The 22,500-nt window shown below is 47.6% G+C and overlaps 1 protein-coding gene across 1 annotated transcript in view; it reads right to left on the reverse strand.

Annotated features, from left to right (window-relative positions):
• cdh8 (cadherin 8) overlaps positions 1 to 22,500 on the reverse strand; it is a gene marked incomplete at both ends in the record, with an annotated part of 95,242 nt that overhangs the window by 9,104 nt on the left and 63,638 nt on the right. The window contains 4 exons of the mRNA XM_079997092.1: positions 4,311 to 4,483; positions 13,223 to 13,470; positions 18,149 to 18,336; positions 18,655 to 18,822. Coding sequence (XP_079853218.1) covers positions 4,311 to 4,483; positions 13,223 to 13,470; positions 18,149 to 18,336; positions 18,655 to 18,822 — 777 coding nt within the window. The remainder of the gene's footprint in view (positions 1 to 4,310; positions 4,484 to 13,222; positions 13,471 to 18,148; positions 18,337 to 18,654; positions 18,823 to 22,500) is intronic.

Below are 22,500 nucleotides of genomic sequence, written 5' to 3' on the forward strand. Positions count from 1 at the left end.
AAATCCCCAATCCACCTAAATGTTTAAAACATGAGGGTAAAAAAAATGTATATTAATGACTGTGTGGCAGTTGACATCTGAAAAGACAATAACAAAACGCCTATTTAATTTGATTAGTATTTGATTGGAATTATTCATCGGTGGTAATTGACAATCCCTTTCGAGAGGCTCCTGTAAAACCGTTGTATTTATTAACCAGTGGTGCGAATGCCAACTTTTTTCAGGGAATTCATCTATTCATTTTCTCCCGGCGTGCTGCCGCCGCTGCCACCAATATGCAACGGGCGGTGTTTCCCGGAGGCCACGGAGCTCGTGCACACGCGCCGGGCGCCTGGGCATGCGGGGGGGGCGAGGCGGAGTCGCCTGTTCACCAGCTGAGGCTCTGAACGGCACGCTGGGACGCGGCGCAGGGCTCCGGCTCGACGGGGATTCAGGGAAAGATTTCGATCTATTCCGCTTTTTTTTTTTTTCGTTTCTTACTCGCGCGGGAAAATGAAAAACGTAAACCTCACCAGAGAATTGGAGCGGAGTTTTCCTCTCACCCCCAGTCACCGCGGCGGTTTTCCTGTGTTTTTGTTTTACATCTATCTCTTTCGTTTAATTTGTACTTGTATGAAACGGACAGCTTAAAGCCAACTCGGCATTCCGCCTCGGGTCAGGACAGTGGGTTGCGTAACGGAGAGGGTCCACTGCTCGTCCCGTTCCCCCGTGTCTCCAAACCAAAGAAATAAATATTATTTTGAAAGTAACATGACGTGTAAGGTTAGATTCTGCAGCAAAATAGTTTATACTGAAGCAGAATTAACAGGAGAGCTTCCGTTGACCCACTGGTAACTTCAGAATTGGGAAATCGACCAGGTTTAGGTCTGCGCTGTGTTTAGGTCCATCCAGGGGTCGCGCGCGTCGAAAAATCTGTCCCCGATTGGTATCGGTGGATCGTTATGCCCTCAAATGAGCCTTTTAAGGGTGTGATGTCACTCTCGTCTTCTCTCGTATACGCGCAAGGGATGTGGGAGGAGTGATGGCCGTGGTCTTGCACGTACACACACACGCACACACACAGATGTGCAAGACGTACATAAAATGTCCAGAGAATAGGCTGTGTTCATAATATTTGTTCAAAAGAAAATGTTTGCTTTTCTGATGGTGTTTGTTAAGGCTGTACCTGACTCTTTTGTCTCAAATTTTACCAGTCAAATTTGGCTGCTTAATGCCAAATTGCCAAATCTATTGGAGAAATGAAGAAAATAGATTTTCTATTTATACCCGCCATACAACCTGTTTCTAACTTGCAATAAGATTGAGATATTTGTCTAAGAAGCCTTTCCTCTATTATCAGAAGCGACATCCCGCATCTCCCGAGATAGTGGAGATATGCGCGAGGGGGGCGGTTCCGGCTGCCTCTGCCTGCCTCAGACATGCACAAGGAAACCCTGCCCTGAGTGCGGCACAATGGCAGGGGGCATGCAGATTGAGCCCCCCCCTCCATGCGTAATGCGCAGAGCATAAAGCGGTGTTAATTCTGCTCTCCATTTGTCTGAGTTTTTCTCTAAAAGAATAAAAAAGAACGGATAAGAGTGCCAGGCAAAGGCAGAAGAGGAGGGGGTACCCGCCCCTTTGGAGTCCGTTTTATCAGGTGCGGGGTTTTTTTTTCAAGCGTGAATGGGCATCGAGGTGCGGATTATCTGGGCAAGATGTGCATATTCATGAGGGAGCTGTGCTCGGCGCGCTCGCAGTGTGGGGTCTGAGCACAGCGGGGCGCAGATCACAGGTGCCCCGATGCGCACCACCACGCACGCGCGCCACATTGCCCAGAGAGGCAAAATACCTAAAACCGGAGCTGGGGGGTCCCCGTGCCTTTCCTTTGGCCCCTCTTAACGTCTCCGCACAGGCCTGAACGGGACAGTCAAAGCACGGGATCGATTGGCAGAATCGGTTTCCACCGTCAAAATCTTCACGATGCCCCTACCGACGATATCCCTGCTCGTGCCTCCGTGCCCCGTCACCACACTGTTTTTAGTTGTTTCATTTGGAGGAACGGGGAGGATTCATACTTATAAAAATATATTTATGATTTCCCTTATTTACAATTCCTTGTTGAAATGTAATCCCTGTGCATTAGATACACTTCTATCTGTTTTCCGGGCGGGTTATCTCCCAAATAGGAGCCTTTCTGTGTGGAGTTTGCATGTTCTCCCCGTGCTCACATGGTGTTTCCTCCACCTAACGTCAGTAAGGACCCCCACCAAAAACATGCACACATCATCATCTGACCAGCGATGGACACTCATCACCAGGTCCCCGGGCGTGTCCACCAATGCTGCCCACTGCCCCAGGCCGTGCCCCCGGAGGAAGGACAAGCCAGGATGGGTTAAACGCAGAGGCCTCATTTCACCGGCCACCATCCAAAGCGTGTGCATGTGTGTTGTGTGCGTGCATGTGTTGTAGTGTGGTGTGTTGCGTGATAATTAAAGATTCTTCTTTTTCTTCTTCTTCTTCTTCTTCTTCTTCTTCTTCTTCTTCTTCTTCTTCTTCTTCTTCTTCTTTATCCTGACAAAAGAGTCCTCGAATCCTCTTTTCCAACTGATGATTCGATTCGTCGACTTTCTGGGGCCCTAGTGTTTGTTAAAAAAATAGTTTTGTACCTATACACTATTTTTTTTTTTTTTCAGACCTGTTAAATTTCAGACGTACCGGTGCGACCAATGAAAATGTTTAGTGGATTTTTGGTGGCAGGTGTGACCAAAATGGGCGCACCCCGGAGCCCTGCGACACCTGAAATGTTCCATCTGCTGTTTACTACGGCACCTTACACTGATTGTTTTGTGTCTTGGGGAGCGACACATTAGTACACATTTATTTTATGACCCCATTCTTGCAAAACACGTCACAGACACACTTTAAGAAACCCTGCTCAGTTTTGGGTTGAGAACACATCACCACTCGATGCTGGAACCCGGTGTGATTTTTTAATGGTTTTTAACTTAAAAAAAGAAAACTCGGCTCATTTCTAACGGCATCTGCACCTTTTGTGATACGCCAAACTTTAGAATTCCCTCAGAAGCCGATGCCCACAGGTGGGCATGGAGACAAGCAGCCAAAACCGAAGTGCGGTGGGAACGGGGGGGAGCTGACAGCCTGATAGACAGTGATAGATGGATAGAGTAGGAGAGAGAGAGAGAGAGAGAGAGAGAGAGAGAGAGAGAGAGAGCGAGAGAGACAGAGAGAGAGAGAGAGAGAGGGAGGGAGGGGAAGGGCGTAAGAGCACCCTGCCAAAGTGACTTTTTCCCCCTGCAGCCGACGGGGAATAGAATCTGATTAGTCAGATGTCAAGCGGTGCGAGGCGGCGGAACGCGCCACAGTTTGGGTGGCAAATGGCGTTGGGATGGAAGTGGAAACACATCTATTCCTTCTTCACGCCAGAGCAGACACACTTGCTTCCCCGCGAAGAATAGCAAACTGCCATATTTATTTTGCCAAATTCCTATTAGGTGTGCTCAGGGATGCCACTATCTGGAGCCGCAGTTACTTTGCCAGCGGGCATGAAAAAGCAGTTTAAACGTCCGGGTGCCAGACGTGACAGCACCTTATCGAACCCGACACGTTCAGCTTCTCCGGCTGCGGCGCTACCAGCGTCGAGATTGGACCGCCGCGCCGCGCGGCCAGAACATTGCGATTGTGTTTTTGCATTCATTTAGTCTGACAATTAATTTGTGTTTCCTTTGATTAAGAAAAGACAGCGACGGTTAGAGAGGGAGAGAGAGAATGAAAGTTACCAGCAGTGTCAATTTTCTCTTTGGATAGCTTTAAGGGCGACATTAACTTTTATCTGAACGTACAGCCCCCCTCAAAACAATCTGTATGCAAATAGAGCCGTACATATGGTTTGCGCTGTTTGCAGCTCTGCCTGCAAGATTTTTGCACCCAGTCAGTGAGTTTTGCTGTTTGCAGATGTTCTTCAATATGTAATGGATGCTGACGTTGGAGCAATCCACTGTGGAGCCTGTTTTTGAAAACTGTTTACTTGAAGCGTCCTAATGTTCTTGCACCGCCGCAAATTGACTACTGAGCTGTTTCGTTCAGTCAAAACTCATCAAATGAACGTATTTCATGCCGCCGTGGATTCAGAGCGAATTGTTTGTGCCATACTTTTCAAGGGTTTTTCCGAGTGATTGTTTACGCGAGGATTGCGCTCGGCAGTCCAGCGGCTCCTTTGACTCAAGCTCGCCTATGGCTCATTCGGAATAGCGCGAGGACCTACGAAAACACACGCTCCCTTTTTGTCACTCAAAATGAATTTCCGGCCGCACCAAAGTGTGGCTTTCGTAGCGAAGCGAGGCACTCACTTGCTTCCGTGGCCGTCACCGTGATGTTGTGCCAGGTGTCGGTCTCTCGGTCCAGCGGCTTTGCCAGCGTGATCTTCCCGTCTTCCACGTTGATATTGAACTGCCTCTCCAAGTCCGTGTGTCGATCGATGAAGTACCTGCCACGAGAACCCAATATCAGATATTATTCACACACGCGGCGGAGGAAACACACTGAGCCGTCCTGGTCTGATCCCTTGGCGCTCTAGCTGGCGGAGCCTTATTCATCGAGGGAGATCTGGGGATTGATGGGCGGTAAAATCACACGCGCGGCCGGCCGGCCAACTCTCCGTCTGATCCGGACCGGATCCACAGCAGATCTTGAGTCTGCGGGGCCGCCCGATATCTCCGCATCGGCCACAAAAGAGAACTCGGGTTCGGAAAGGGGGCCGGGCGTGGGCTGGATCCCGGCCGGATTGGCTGTGTGGATGCGCCGGGCAGCGCTCCGGAGGCCCAGGACGGACACTCTCCACCCCGGCATCTCAGCCGGATCCGGGTCGGGCTGGGCAGGAGGGAGGGAGATGGAGGGAGGGATGGAGGGGGGTGGGCACTCATGGTGTTGACACTCACTTCCTACAAAAAGCCCCTGTTTGCGATCCAGCACCACACAATGGCTCCCGAGAGGATCGGACATAATGAGTTGGGACAACCTTGCGTTGCGAGGTGAGAGGGAGGGCTGCTTGGCACGCCGGCCGCAGGCGCTCGCTTGGCACGCGCCGCGCACGTAATCGGGCCCACGTTCGTGTCGCTGTCAGTCATCGCCGCCCGTCTTCATTGTGCTCCATTCATTTGTACTCGGATTTCATGGTGACTTTGGGTAAAAAGCGGAAGAGGGGGGGTTGAACAAAACACTAAAATGTGGAGTGAAGGGAGGGTGGAAGCTCTCAGAGGACGGCGCTGCTTTCAGCCAGCCACTCTCATGTCACTTTGCTGCGGCTGGAGGCGAAACACAAAGTGGCATCTTACGGACTTATAAATACGGAGCCAAGTCGTGCAACTCTCCGGGAGAGAAAAAAAAAAAAAAAAAAAAAAAAGCTCCAGCAGTGGGGATGAAATTGGGATGGACATAAAAGTGAATGTTCAGATATCGCCTCGAAACTGTGAAATCCCTTTTTGATGTCGCGACGCGTGTGGCGCCAATTCTCAGGACAAGCCCACACACAGCACCGACGGAAAAAATAAATCTGCCATTCTGGGTCATCTTTCATTTCACACTTTTTCGTTCGCCATTATGTGCGCCTGTCATAAACATCCTACTCAACCCGGAGCGCCGCCCCCCCCCCCCCCACACACACACCTCCCCCAACACACACACACACACACACACACACACACACACACACACGCACACACATGCACATCTCAAAATAATTCACATGAGATAATTACACAGCAGCACGTGGAGGGAACGCACAAATGTTCCGCTAACTTTTTTCACCCGAAAAAAAAACCCCAAAAAACTGTCCCTCACTCCATCTTTTTATCTCTCTGCTCCACTTGCTTCCTGCCGCCATTTCGCGCTGGAAGCCATGATTCAGTGTGAGTCAGAAAGCCCCCCACCCCCCCACCCCAATAGCTGGTAGCCGCCATTTCCAATCCAATCCTCTCTTCCCGACCCTCAGCGGCACCCTCTCCACCCCGCCCTCCATCCCTCCCTCCATCTCCCTCCCTCCCTCCGCCCCCCATCTTCCCCTAACCCCCCGGATCTCAACCCATCTCACGGCGGAGCTGTTCATCCCAATCGGCGGAGACCTGTTGACGCCCCCCCCCCCCCGCCCCCCGCATCCTTCTGCAGGAAGACGGGACAAAAAAAAAAACAGGGGAACAGAAAGAGGGATGCGGAAAGAAATACCAGAAATGCACAAAGAGAGCGAGGGACCTGAAGAGAGAAACGGCGTGAAAAGATGAGATTGGGGGGGGGGGGGGCTGATGGGTGGACGGGGAGGGGGGGGGGGGGGGGGAGGGGTGAAATAACGCAATGAAATAAATAAACCACTGGCCCAGATTCCAATTGTTGGGGAGATGTACCGAGCCGTGACATTTCCATTTTTGAGATGAAATGGTGTAAAATCCTCCAGACACCGGGGGGGGGGGGGGGCTGGGAGAGGTCCACGAGGGCCCCCCCTCTCCCCCTCTCCCCCACCCACCACCCCTACACCCCCAACCACACCACCACCCCTGCCCCCCTCCCCCCTCTGCACCTAGCGAGGCCCACCGCCGCAGAGCACTTTCAAGGCAGGCAGACAGCAGCAACCCACCTGGGAGCCGCCGCTCTCCTGCAGACTGAGTGGATCCCAGTCAAACTGACAGCTCAGCGTGGGGGAGGGGGGAGGTGTGGGGGGAGGCAGAGAGACCCCGAAATGTTCTGCCACCTGTCAGTCAAACTGACAACATGACGTGAAAAGAATTAAAAGCAAATAAAAAAATATATATACCTCCAGTGTGTCAGAAAACGTGCACTGCTTCACTGAGTGTGATATAAGCGCGTGTGTGTTCGTGTGTGTGTGTAAACGGGGCGTGCGCGGAGCGACGTGCACTAGAAATCATGTATGTATGTGTGTGTGTGCGTGTGTGTGTGGTGTGCGTGTGCGTGTGCGTGTGCGTGTGCGTGTGCGTGTGCGTGTGCGTGTGCGTGTGCGTGTGTGTGTGTGTGCGCACCGTGGCTGTTCTTCAGCTCACCAATACTCTCCAGTCCGTCTGACCTCGATCCAGCACTTAGGCTTCCTGAAGCGGAGACTGTTTGCCCCCCCCCCCCCCCCCCCATAAAAACACACAAAAACAACGATGTCAAGAAATATAAAAGTAAAAATAAAAAAGAGAAGGAGATTGACGGATAATGTGTGAACAAATTAAGTCAGCGTCAGCGACACATCATTGGTGCCATTTGATGTCACCAATAAGATGTGTGATGCTAATGTTACTATGCAATGATGTAACGTGTTGAAATGTAGCACTAATGTAACATTATGTAATAATATCTAATAATGTAATGTCATATGTAATACTAACGTAACAAGTAATATTATGTTATTATGTAACGTAATGTAATGTAATGTTAAAATGTATGTAACATTATGTAATACTATCTAATAATGTAATATAGTATGTAATACTAATGTAACAAGTAATACTATGTTATTACGTAACATAATGTAATGTAATGTAACACTAATGTAACATTATGTAATACTATCTAATAATGTAATGTCATATGTAATTCTAATGTTACAAGTAATACTATGTTATTATGTAATGTAATGTAATGTAACACTAATGTGACTTTATGATATATCATCTAATAATGTAATGTCATATGTAATACTAGTGTTACCAGTAATACTATGTAATAATGTAATGTAATGTAACGCTAATGTAACATTATGTCATACAATGTAATAATGTAATACTAATGTAATTCGTAATTACTGTATGTACCGTAATGTAATGTAATATCTTGTAACACAAATTTAGCACTAAAAAGTTTGTTAAACACAAACATAAATAAATTCACTGCTGTCATTGCTATTGTTGACAATTAATACTAACGTTTAATAATAATAACCTTTCTGTGTACATCACCTTTATGCCATCAGAAGGCCATCAAATAGTACCAATAAACTGTCATTACATGTATCATGCTACATTGTTTTATTGTATATTTATTATTCTATTTTTGTGTCACTGTAAATCTATGTATATTTTATCACTTTATATTTCTTGTGCATTCTATTACGAATTTAAACTTGTGTTTTGTCGACTTGACGATAACCCACAAAAAACCACATCAGTGAGTGAAATCTGATCCCGTCCGAATTCAAACCCAAACCACCGTCAAAGCCGACGAGGAAAACCCACAAACTCAGCTCATCCCTCTCAAGGACCTCGCTGCCTTTCTCTCGACGCCGTGGTGAAAATGTCGCCGACGGACCTCTCACCAGAAAAAAAAAAAAAAAAACAAGCGGCAGACGTGGACGCGGACGGAGGCGCTGGGGATGGAGGCGCGACCTCGCGCCTCGCGGCAGGAAGTCGATGCGAGGCGTCGAGGAAGGTCAGAGTCCCGCGGCGCAAAGAGCTCAAATCCCGGAGCCGGAGTTCCGGCGTCACTCCACCTTTCTGACGTATGACTAACGTACGTGAGGCTGGGAAAAGTAAAACGGGAACAGACGCGTTTGAGTTTCCGCGGAGAGCGCGGCGTCCGGGTGACATTCTGCCTGTTATTGGGTCAGTGGCTCCCGTGGGAGGAGTGCAGATGTAGAACTCATTTTCGCCGCCTGCCTGAACCGACGCCGGCCAGTTTTGTTGCAACGCCACAATTGTTATATCATTTTATTCAGATTGCACCCGCCCCCCCCCTTTTAATTGTCTGCGACCTATTCACCTCATAGTGCTGCCGACATGTTTCTAAAAAGTAAAAAAAAAGAAAAACCCGGGGCAGACAAACGGGGAAGGAATCAACCGGTAACTTGAAAGATGAGGAGAACTCTGCCACGCGACAGATCGGGCTGAATCATCTGCGTCATTTTGCAGCTCAGCAGTTTTCCTTCCCTTGGACTGGATTCTACACTTCAAGTTCTCTTTGGAAATAAGAGTCGATCCTATTGCGTCTTATTATCCTGTTATATTCCAGGTATGTCTGTCCTTCTATAGGTCTATCTACGACACTGCTATCTCACGATAATATAGATATAATAATAATATAGAAAGATTACAAAACAGGAATACATATATTTTCTATCAAAACATATTTACTAGTACTATCATTGCTTATTGCTGCTTTGCACAGTTATATAGAGTACTTAAGTGTATGTTTGCTCAATACTAGACTGTATTTCACGACTCCCTGCTACTTCAATGCTGATGTGTACATTTTTTCATCCCTGTTTTGATCTGCACTGTTCGGTCAATTTCTGCTGCCCCCACGGTATCAATAAATCACTATCTCATCTCAACTCATCTCATCTTATCTCATCTCATATTATCTCATCTCATCTCATATCATATCATATAATATCTTCTCATATCAGGAAGCCACGTGACCTTGGATGGACAACATGAGCAGAGCTGTCGGCTCTGACCTGAAGGGTTTCAAACCCCCACGTACCCTCCATGTCTTGTCCCCCCCCCCCCCCCCTTCCCAATAATAATGATGGGTATGACTTTAAACAAACAAAAAAAAAAGACACTGTACATCTGCGAGTAGCGTGTTAAAGGTCAGAGGAACCAAAATGACCACAGAGCTGGCATCCCTACCTCACAGTGTGTGTGAGGTCACAGAGGGGGCTGCAGAGCGGAGTGGCGTGGAGCGTGCCCTCCACCTGAGACGCTGCCGCTCGCTCCGCTGCATTAAGTACGAGCTGAGGGCTTGTTAAGATCATGAGCGAGGAGAGTGTGTGTGTGTGTGTGTGTGTGTGTATGTGTGTGTGTGTGCGTGTGAGGGTGCGGGGGGGGACACATCCGACCTTCACCGGCCCCTGGGGGGGTGTGGGGGTCGGATGCTGGGAGACGAGACGGCAAGACGGAACGACGGAGGCTTTCTTCCAGGAGGTCGCAGAGACGGCCGAGCTAATGCCGCCGTTATTGCTCCACCATGGCAACCCCCCCCCCCTCCTCCAACGACGGCTCTGAACCCCCACTTTCTCCCAATTAAGTGACAGGGACGGTTAGAGAGAGAGAGACGGAGAGAGAGGAGACGGAGAGGGCAAGAGAGAGAGAGAGAGAGAGGGAGAGAGCAACAGCGTCATTTTGATGTAACATGAAGAGTAAGACGCATGTCGCATTGCGCCTGCCAACATATTAAATCACAACCTTCTATTTATATTCATAATTGCTTGTTTGGTTTTTACTGAATTTAAATGTCAGTTTCATCATGGATTAATTGCTCTATCTGCATACAAGCCGTAAGCAAATTGCAGGTCAATACAATAATTACATGGGAAGGTTAATATAATTATCCATATTGCCATACTGCTCCTATTGGGAGCGGCAGTTATCATAGTCGTTTGCATAAGCACTGCTACCCGTAAATTGATATTTATATATGTATGAAAATATATTCTTATCTTATGTGTCTCGCATATATTGCATTTTATTTCTCTTTTCTTTTTTGTTGTTTTTTTTACTTTAGATTTTTTTTTTGATTTTTTTGATTCCCAGTCCAAACTCCAAAGCTTAGTCTTAATGTTCTCCCAAAATTGCAGCGTGCCCTGTTTGCCGGCTCTATTCGGGCCCCGTACGCCTAAAAGGATTTAAATTGAGCAGGATGTAATAATAAAATGCCCTGAGTGGCAAATGTGTTTTATTACTTCGCACCAACGCGGGAAAAAAAAAATTGACATTTATAATAGATCACGCACCATCTTGAGGACCTTTAAGGCAAAGAAAAAGGTAGGTTTCTACAATAAAGAAAATCAAATGAGGTAGTAAAACAGTTTGTCGTGGCGTGGAAACGTGAGCTGGAAAATAAATATCCGAATTGGGAGTCTGAGAGGAAGTGGGAGGGGATTTAAATAGAGGGGGAAATAACAGCTCATTAGTGTAAAAACCCGGCCGCTGTCGGACCACAGGTGACTTCATCCTTTGTCCTTGAGCCCGAAACCCCGCTGAAAATAACCCGAAAAATGTACGATCAGCGCCGGGGTTTGTCACGGCGCACGTGGAGGCGCACGGGGCGTCCTTTAAGGAAAGGAAAGAAAAAAGAAAAACGAAAAGAAACAACAACAAAAAAACAAAAAAGCAAGGTTGCCGGTGCAGCGAGACGGAATGGACGGAGCCGTCGTGTTGTTTACGCCGAGAGCAGGATGTGATCTCCGGACGGGACGCTCCTTGCGGGGGTCGGCCGCAGGAATTTCCAAAAAAGACGCGGGACATATATAATCAGGGAAATATATAAGTATTGTAAGCCGCTGATGGGGTTCATTTTCAATTTGCATATTAGAATGAGCCAAATATGCATTTAATATATATCTAATATACTGTGTATGAGCATAGAATGAGTAATGTCCTATTCCCACAGAACATGGCGTACATGCTGCCCGGATCTCCTTGGACTCCCACAGGAGGGAAAAAATAAATGAATGAACTAATAAAGTCACTTTAAAAATAATATATATATACATTTATATATATATATAAAAATATATATACAGAATATTTATACAGTCTGGGACTCGAAAACACTGCAGCACGGTGACATGAAATGAGGTCAGAGAAGAGCAAATGATGTCGTTACACACCAAATGTGTTTCCCAACCGGCGGAGGGACGGGCGTGGCGCCTCATTCCCCCTGGCGGTGTCGTCGCCGAACGCGAGGACGCCGCCGGTGAGGGAGCGCAGCCGAATCAACCGGCCTCGGCCAATCTGCGACGCCCAGGCGGCTCTCCGGCCGCCGCGCAATTACACGCAACCTGTTGAGTGTTGTCCCGGGAATGCAGCGGGCGGGTCGCCGGAGAATTAATGAAATGCGGGGGTGGGGGGGGGGAGAAATTGCCTGCGTAACCCGTCCTCGGGGTGCCCTTGTGGGTTTCGCGGGAGGAGGAGGAGGAGGAGGAGGAGGAGGAGGAGGAGGAGGAGGGTGGTGGAGGCACGCCGAAGCCGAAGCTGAGTGGGAAGCGGAGTCGCCTCCAACCTCCCGAAGTGAACTCCCCCAGCAGAGTCCAAAGAGAGGAAGCGGGGATTTGCTTTCCATGAAATGGGAAGACGTGCGCTGAGGGGCTCACGTGTGGGGCCGTGCCCCATTGAGCGCTGCAAACAACAACTGGTTAAAAAAAAAAAAAAAAAAGATCATGTTGCAATAGAGCGAGAATGACTCTAGAGAGAGAGAGAGAGTCTAAGAGTTCGGTTCTGGGTTCCACATGGAAGCACATGGAAACAGGCGCGCGCGGGCACGCACACACACAGACACACACACACACACACACACACAATCATGAAATTTTAGCTGACGAGTAATAGTCAAACAAATAACTGCAATTGTCAACTCAATGTTATCTGTTATATCATAAAAGCCTATAATCGTGTGATAACACATGTTTATCCATTTCAGAAGAGCTTTCTATTGACGTTGAACACTGGAAGTACGACATCAACCAAAATGATGGAAACTCACCTTATTGACATTGTATTTATTTATTTATTATTTATTTCCAACGTTGGTTGAAAGTTCCCTTGGAGGCACATTTGGATGGAAACATATAACGGTGGTACCTTTGCAATCTTACAAAAACATTGTGGTCAGCTCAAATTATTGCCACCGGGCAATTATGTGGTAATTGCGACAGCTCTACACATAAACACACACACACACACACACACACACACACAGACACACACACACACAGACACACAAACACACACACACACACGCAGACACACACACACACACACACACAAACACACAGACACACACACACACACACACACTCAGCTAGTTTATAGGGTCATCAAGGAAAAAACCTTTAATTAGTTGGGATTATATCCAAACAGCAGCAAAACATGAAATCATGAGAAGGTACATAAAGGATATTTTAGAAATGAGATAAATACAAAATAAATAAAGAAATATATAAATAAATAAATAAACTGAAAAACAGCAGGGCAGCATTTGGGATTATGAGGACAGTAAATGTGTCCTCAGGCGTTAAGTGTCCTCATGATCTGAGTGTCCTATTGGCACTGTTGTGTTTTTTCTGTATGCCGTGTGCACGCACACACACACACACACACACACACACACACACACACACACACACAGGCATGCGCACACACACACACACGCGCGCACACACACACCCACACACAGCAGCAGCAGCACCAGCATTTGGGCTGCCACCCATACTCAAGACCCCCGTCTCCCCTCTCACCTGACGAAGCTCCCGGAGGCGTCGGGGTCCGTGGCGGTGACGATGCCGATGACGGTGTTGACGGGGGCGTTCTCGTTCACCTCCAGCACGTACATGGGTCGGGAGAAGACGGGCGGCTCGTCCGAGTCGTCCACCACGATCTTCACGGTCGCCGTGTCCTTGAAGGGCCCGCCGCTGCCCGGCTCGAAGCGCACGTTGGTGGCCTCCACCTTGAGCGTGTAGGCCCGCTTGGTCTCAAAGTCCAACGGCTGCGGGGCGGAAAAAATAAATAAAATCACGGAACGTACACAGCGTGCGTGTGGGGCCCAACCAACGACCGGCTTGTTTCTCCGGGAGAGGAACAGCGTCAAAAAACAACCAAAGAAAATTATCCGGCTGGCCTCGATGCATACTTTATGATGCGCGTGGGTTGACGAGAAATGAGGCTGTTTTTCGGAGTTTGCCGGGGTAACAGTTCACGGGGGGTTTGGCGGTGGAGGAGCGGAGGGGGAGCGAGGCCCAGGAGGAGAAAAGTCGCTCGGCGCTCTAAATGTTCCCCGGTAACAGCATTTACCTGGTTCTGCTCCGGAAAAGCCGAATGCGAATGCAAATGTAATTAATTGAACTGCATCAGGTACACACACACAAGCGCGATACAAAGTGTGTTAATAAGACACAAGAAATGTGACTTGCATGTTTGTGCCACCCCAAAGTTATTATTTTTCTGCCCTCTGTCTCGCTGAAGGAGCTCAATTTCCCCGGCTCTTGCGCTCAATGAGAGCGATTTATTAGAGCTCTCATACAGCATATGGCTATCAAAATCGTCCCGAATAACATGAATAACACATTCATTATTCAGGCCTCGCAACAAAAGACGGTGTTTTTCAGAAAGAAAGATCAACATTTGGTGCAGGTTTAATTGTGCGGAGGGACGGAGAGACTTTTTTTTTTTTTTTTTCTTTCCTTAGCGTCCTGACGTTGGCCTCATGTGGCCGCGCTTTACACATCATTTATTTTTTTCGACACGGATCCTCATTGATATGTGCAAAATATCAAAGCAGCCCACTTTTACTCCCTGGGAATCTCCGAGGGCAGCCCCGACTGTCACAATTTCATTCAGAATCACCTCTGGTTGCTCTCATCCTGGTAGAATAATGGGATCAAGTCACTTCCGCACTCCATAACTAGGATTTATGGAGGAAATCAAAACGGGGCCTTACTGCTTGAGGGGATAAGAGTTGGCTTTGGAAGGGAGAGAGGGCGAGAGAGAAAGAGAGAGAGAGAGAGAGAGAGAGAGAGAGACGAGGAGGGAGAGAAAAGGAGGGAGAGGGAGAGAAAGATATGGACAGGGCCTACAAGGCAAGGGATGGACCAAAAATGAATGGGGGAAGAGAGGGGGGCTCCTCCCTCCTCCCTCCTCCCTCCTCCCTCCTCCCTCCCCCCAGGTAAGGGAGGACCAGGGTTTAGACCCGGGTGGCCGAATAAGGAGCCTGAGAGAAGGAGGCGCTGAACTGTGAGACAGCTGGGGACTGGTGGAGAGACCCAGGGCTTTGACGCCTGGCATCATCAGGCCATAAGTGACATATATACAGTGTATATGTACATATATATATATATATATATATATATATATATATATATATATATCTTTATATATATATATATATATATATATCTTTATATATCTCGTAACCCTGTATATATACTATTTAAAATTATGTTAAATGGTCTGAGATGAAGCCACTTTCATTAAAAACCCCTCTGCACCCTTGTTGCCTCCTCTCTTATTGCAATTCCTTGCTGAGGAGAGAGACGGAGAGAGGGAGGGAGAGAGAGAGAGAGAGAGAGGATGAGAGAGAGAGAGAGAGAGAGAGGATGAGAGAGAGCGAGGGAAGGATTTGCTGCACCGTGAGCCGGCGCGGCTCCAAAGGATTTCTCCTCAATATCGAGGGCAGTGGACAGTGAGCGCCGCGCTCTGTTGTGGCTGGAAAGTCAGAATGATTCCTTGGAACGGGGCGAGCGAGTCACGGCAGAGGAATTGCTTCGTCTTGGTGTGACTCCTTATTTTAAAGTCATTTAAAGGCACCAGAAGACGAATAAAAGACTGCTAACTGGCAGGGGTGTGCACCGTACTTCCGTCTACTGCAAGGAAGTAGGTTTAGAAGTTACATATTTTTAGAAACCTCTCGGCAATAATGTTCAGAGTATTTTAACTTTATTTTATTATACTTATAATTACACTTGCAATACACTGACCACCAGAGCCAAATTCCTTGGGTTTATTTTATGTCTCAGCATATTTGGCCAATAAAGCCTGATTATAATTCTGTATAAAAATGTGTGCGTGTGTTAAATTGTATGTATATGTCCTTTCACTACATACTGTATATGCATGCCTGTATGTATACTGTATGTATGTGACAAATAAACATCTTGAATCTTGAAAATTACAACATGAAAGCTGTTCATACGATTCATGGAGATGTAGGCTTATTTTAGGGCAATTTAATCACTTTTTTTTTTTTTTTAACCCTATCTTTCAGATAAGTGTGCATCATCTGAAACTTAAAATAAAAACATTCCCGTTTCCTTTTCAACTGGTAATCCGGAGGGAGGAAACAGGAAAGTCTGCCTCTGCTGCTGTTGTGACGGGCTGACACTCTTGTGTGGGCACTTTTTTTGTGAGAAAACGAGTTTAGTGCTTTGAGAATTGGGCTAAATTGAGGAGCTGGCAGCGCTCTGAGCCAGACCTGAGTGTCACGGCGGGCTCTCCAGCTTATACTTCCGCATGTTTACATCCCACACACCGGGGTTTTAAAGCCCACGTCGCACCAGCAAAGACCGGCCGATGATTTTACGCTTCAGTGGGGGTAAATTTAATTTACACAGTGTATATTTATTCATGATGTTGTTGTTTATTTTTGCCCTTGTTACTCCACCGGTCCCCGCCTTCATCTCCGGCCTCGCGGCCTTGCGCCGTCGCCGCTGGGTTTCCCATGCGCCCCGGCGTCACATCTCTATGTAAACACGGGGCATTTCGGAGAGATGAAAGTTCAGCGGCGGCCGCGAGGTCGAGGCGGCGCGTCCTCCCGGCAGGGCGCGGGCCGCGCATCAGACGCTTCAAACCACCACAACAAAGGCCGGATCCTTCTTTGGTTCCTTTTGTTGCCGCGCTTTGCCGGTGCCTCACAGTTGGATCAATAGGTTTTAACCTTGACGCGCAGGATCTTTTATATTTTAGAATTTACCACGCCCTGCTACACATACACGCATCGCCGTGGCCCCGATTGCTGGGAAATGGAGTGTGTTGGTAGCACGTTTCTACTTAATTTGATGCTATTAAAGTGGTAATCCATCAGTTCTGTGATGGGTGATTACGCAACAAATCCCAGAATTCCATTAGAAAGGGCAACGTTTATTTTTATTTTTTTTTGCCTTCTTCTGATTTATTGATTTGTTTTGTTTTTTTTCTTGTTCACTTGAGGTCACTGGAGATGTTTGTTGTTATTTTCCTGGATATTAATCCACGTCAACAGTTCAATAACCACAACTATTTCGCAGATTCTCTGTGGCTGCCTCTCGATCCTTGCCCCGGTCTTAATAAACACGAGCACCACAACACAAATGCCTTGAACGGCTGTTTCTTATGACGTGCCGGCTGAACAAAGCATCAAATACGATGTTAGGGGCCACCGGTGTGACACACGTCACCCAAAGCCCAGTCCAAAGTGTCGAAACACTTCAGACACAACAACAGCTGCGTCTCACCGACACCGGCAGATGATTCCTTTCCCGTCGCCTCGCGCTACGAGCAACGTGGGCCCCGATTCTGGGAGGATTTAGTAGCGGAGAGGGGAGGTTGCCTAAAAGACCAAACACGCTTGACATTTACTTTGTCGACCGTCTGAGGATTTACGACCCTGCATCCAGTTTGCTCCGTGACGGCCTTGTTTTCTTTGGACGAGGTGAATTTTTCGGTCCCGGGCGGATTGCCTCGGCTCTTAGACATCCCACCTCCCCCGCAGTTGATTGTTAGCAGTTTGACAAAGTCACACTGGGTGTCCTTGGGGTAATGTCACTTTGCATCAGAACACAATGGCACCCTGCGTTTGAGTGATGTATAGCTTCCACATCTGACGCTGAACCAACCATGACTCAAGATTTAAGAACACCCATCCATCAATCACGCGCGCGCGCACGCTTCGATGCGTGCGTATGCAAACACCCGGATCGAGCAGGGGGTTGTACAGACTTAGTGCAGTGAATACATGCATACCTAAATAGTCTGCGTGATTTACTACCTTTGATAACCTACTCTGAAAACTCAATGTGATTTTGCAGATGTCCTTGAACCGCCGCTCGGTCTGAACCGGCTCGCAGTTCGCAGCCTTGTTAGAAATGCTGAGAGGTTTTCAAATGTAAATTTTAACACGATATTCGGTACCGGGGGGTGGGGGGGGGTACCAACTGGCGAATAACAACACCCGGGCTCAAACCTCTGTAGCTGTTATCGTGGGGAAAATGTCGGTGCCGTACATCCAGGAACATATTACACTGCGTGAAATTGCGTTTGTCATTGAGATGCCGGGATAATTACCCTGACTGCAGCCAAGGATATAATATGAGTCACTGCCTCTGTCATGCCTTAACAATTATCTGACGAAAACAATGGCATTGATTTGAACTGCCGCTACAGTGCTGCGTCGCGCCCGCTCCAAGGTCACGGGGCGACTCCCCCGGTCCGCCCGGAGAACCTGGGGGGCCTCCGCCGGGGGGCCCGGCGCTGACCCCGGACGGAGGCTCCCGGGTTTCGGCGTCTGAGCTCGGGCACACAAAAACACACATTACGACTGAGACCAGGCAGAAGAGGTAGAGAGAGAGAGAGAGAGGGAGGGGGAGAGAGAGCAGCGGAGTAAGTGAGATCTCAGTCCGCTGTGCCGCTCTTACCTTCTTCAGTCGGAGAATCCCCTCTTGAGTCTGCGCGTCGGTGGAAATCTCAAACATGCCCCGGTCGTCTCCGTCCACGATGTTGTAGGTGGACTTGGCGTTCTCGCCGACGTCTCGGTCGTTCGCCCTCACCTTGCCGCCCGCCTTCCCGGTCGGCAGGTCCTCCGCAATCACAAACTCGTACAGGCCTGGAGGGGGGGTGGGGGGGGACGCCGTCTTTTCAGCCGCGCTGTTTTTTTGCCCCGCGGTTAAAAAAAAAAAAAAAAAAAAAAAAGGCCGCAGCCTCCGACATCGCGACGGCGACGCGGCTTCCTGGGGATTAGCCGGCGCCAATTGTTGCTTGTTATTCTGGAATGTGCCTTGGCAAGATTTATGAAACGGAACTGAGTTTCTAGCTATTATGACGAAAAAAAAAAACACACACAACACCTGTTGTGAAGGAGATTAGCAGAGGGGATTACTCCAGGTAATCTAGCGGGTGGCTTTGAGGCGGGAGGGTGTCTTACTTTTGGAGAACTTGGGCGGGTTGTCGTTGATGTCCGTGAGCGTGACGGTGACGGTCGTGGTCCCGGACAGTCCGCCCATGTGGCCTCCCATGTCCTTGGCCTGGATCACCACCAGGTACTCCTCCCTCATCTCGCGGTCCATGCCGTGCAGAGCCACTTTAATGGTCGCTGAGGGAGCGGACGGTTTACAGCACGTTAATCCAGATGAATAAGTGCGTCGGCCCGAGGAACCGGGGGAAACATCACGCCGGCGCGGCGCTCCCGCTAGAGCCGCGGCACGGCTCGCGCGACCTCTATGGAGAACATGCATCACTTGGATTCGTGGCTTTACTGCCGTAACAATGCACAGAGACATAATCCCCCCCGCGCGGTTGTTTTCTACGGAAGCGGGATCTCTGCGACTACCGGGGGTTGGAAGGCTGCGGCTCAGCTCCGGCATCGCAAATCAGCCCTGTTTGTTTTTTTTTCAAGTGTGTTGTTCTGCCGCGTGCAGCCTTTTGTATTCTGATTGAGTGTGAATTATGCTGTCTGTCTTGTATAATCTTGAATACTGTATGCAGAATGGACCTTATTGACGGCGCTGAATATAAAATGGGCTCAGCGTCGCCATATAGGGATAATCCACTCAGAAAACAGAGGCCCGCAAGATCATCAAATGAATATAAAAGCCCTCATGAAAGCCAAGCTTTGGCATGACACCCTGCCTTGGTCCCGAGCCGCCTCGAACGGGTTTGTGCCAGAGCATGATAACAAAATAATAATAATACAAACCAGAAACGATGGATCCGAACGTTGGAGGTGGTGATGTCTCCCATTATTATTCAGACTTGATAAACTTTGGTAGTTGGCAGTTAAAACGGACGTTGAAAGCGCATTAAGAAACTGGACGAGGGGAAGGTTTTTTAGATTTGGCACCCGGCGCCGCTGAGCCGGAGGGTGTGTTTCGGGGGAGGGTAAGAACTTAAGCGTCGCTCCAGAAATGAATAACTACGAAAGGCGGCTCTTTATGCCGTTGTCTCCTTGATCTCCAGGCGGCCGTTTCCACGGTTAGGTCGTGATAAGCCATTCTCTCCTCCCCATTTCGGAACCCTAACTTCGGGCAACTTCCGCCATCCCTCCAGGTCGAGAAGCCGTCGGGAGTCTAGACGATAATGACAGAGCCAAAGAGCGCCCGTGACAATTATGCCGAAAAGCTGTGACCGCGGGGCGTGAGTTGGCATTTGTTTGGGAGCGAACACTGTTCCCATGTCGGCTTCAGGGGCCACAAATCACCTCTCGGCCGCGTAGCACAGACATCGCAGCGTTCCAACGGCGGCACTTCTTCAGGTCCGTGGAAGGCATCTGCACAGGCTCATTGTTTCTTTGAAAGAGCAGCGACTTCATCTTGTCTGTGTTACTTTCTGTACGTTCCGGGTTGGATTCGTGTCGCTTGTAATTTTCGAATCGACACGTCTCCAGGTTGGTCAGGTTCCACCCAAATAATTAGTCTTGAATGTTGCCTCACGGACCAACTGGCACAAGGAAAGGGATTGCATTTCATGAATTTGCGATAAAAAAAAAAAAAAAAAAAAAGAAAAGAAAACCCATTTTGTAATTGTCAAACCTATAATATATATATTGTGCGAGAAAAAGCCTTGAGTTGATTCGTGACATCTGTAGTCAGAGAGGAGAATAGAAGGAGGGTCGTTCTTCACATTGTCCTTGACTGTGAATAATCGAAAACTTACCAATATTCAACATTCCTATCTCGGCAAACACACCATGTTGACGTGGAGTCCATTGAAGAAAAAAAAATGCACTGCTGTTTTTACGCTGAAATACCTGTTCATCCGAATGCAGAGGTATGCTGAAGGGAAGGTGGTTGGACGTATTTACTCTCTGTCCATATGCATCATCTACTGTAGGTATTTTTCATTTCATAATTTCATTATCAATCCTAAGCCAGCCTCCTTAATTCAACAATGCAGTCCTTGTTTCTTTTCATGATATACGGTTCACATGATGAAGGAGATCTTCATATCAAGGCTCAAGGTAATGTTAAATACCACCATCATTCCTCTTTTTGAATGTATTCCTCTTTGTATTCCTCTTTTCTTTCTTTTCCTCTCTTGGTTTTTGCTCTAAATGTATAAAAGACATCAAACGCAGCCTCACCCAAGGCCATTTGAAATAGCAGGCATGCTTTATTTGGAATAGATTTTTAATCATGTATTTATATAGGTGTTTACCAGGGAATGACACTGTGTGGTGCAGTTAAAAAAAAATTTGAATTTTAATTTGAAACATATTTATGGATCCAGCTCACTGTTTTCAATTCTTAAACATCACATGGGGTGGGAGGTGGAGGGAGGATTATGCATTTTTCCTGCATAAATGACAGTGCTTATAAAACACCTGAGTCGTGGTGAACATAGCAGTCATCCATCAATTCAAATTATCGTCTCTGACTCACAGTAATGAAGTAAACCCACCTTTTCTCATGTTAAACAAACAGCTAAACACACACCTGCACATCAGCTAGAAACACACACACACACACACACACACACACACACACACACACACACACATACACACACACACTTCAGTCATCCTCATCTCCGCAGCACTCGCATCTCTGTTGATCATTGTTAATTATTCAAATTAATTCATAATCACTCAAAAGGGGGGATAGACAAACACTCATTTCCATAGATATTTGCCTCAACTTTTTTTTCCTCTTCTATCGACCATTAACCAAGTGATGAATTTGGGGCGACGATGTTTATTTATTTATCCGACGCTTCCCAATTTCGGCGCGGCATTGTACGTGTCAAATGCATTCTAATAGTTGTTTTCCCCTTACCTTTTATTTTTCATTAACATTCATTAAAACATCTGGCACACTCCACTGAGCCATCTGCACGTGCTCGGTAATCACTAAGCCTGAGCGCTCGCCGTGTTTCTTTTGGGCGGCCGCCTTCCTGTCGCAGACGTCTAACGACTTTAAACGCCTCACACCGAGGATGAGAGCGGGCTCCGACGTGCTGGAAAACACGCGCTCGTTGAGAAATTATGTACATAATTCTTTTTGGCCGCGCTACTCTCCGCTCTTGTTTATTTTTGCACTCACCCCCCCCCCCCCCCCCAAAAAAAAGTGCCGGCAGTTGATTTCCATCTCATTTCTTATTAATGTCATTTCACCATTATTTAATCATACTGCTTACAGACACTGTGCTGGAAAAGTCAGCTGAAAAAAATCTAATTAAACACCAGCGCGGAAACTTTGTTTTTCCCTGTTTTTTACAATGACTCCTGACATAATAACAGTGGAAGGAAGTGTGGAAAAAAAAAAAAAAAAAAAAAAACCTATTTGCTATTATTCACATGCTATGGAAGGAATCAAATTTACACAGCTGCATATGTGAAATGTTATCTAACTGGCAGGTGCATCGTTTTGCATAAACACCGTCTTTAATAAAGAGTAACAGGGGATCCCTGCAGGGTCTACAGTGCATTGTACCCCAAAACTAGCGTCCGTGAGGAAGAAAAGTGAACGCTCTGAGGTGCTGCTGTCGAACCTCCTGCATTTTATAATTATTGAGAAGTTCATGTTCTCGGAACGTGTGTCATTATTTATTTTTATTTTTTCACCTTTTTTCACCGTTTTCCCGCTGTTGGAACAAGGATTTATTGGTGTTTGTCGAGCGTGTTTGCTGATGTGCAGTTTGTCAGCAAGTCTGCACATTAGTTTGCGGCAATTTCCGCATATTTGTTTTACGCAGAAATTCTTTATTCATTTCCCTCGGTCCTCTTCCCGTTCCTGCTCCGGCGAAAACGGGGGGAGAACTTTGTGTGCTCACTATG

Source organism: Zeus faber (assembly GCF_960531495.2).
Source record: "Zeus faber genome assembly, chromosome: 3".
Classification (NCBI taxonomy): domain Eukaryota; kingdom Metazoa; phylum Chordata; class Actinopteri; order Zeiformes; family Zeidae; genus Zeus; species Zeus faber.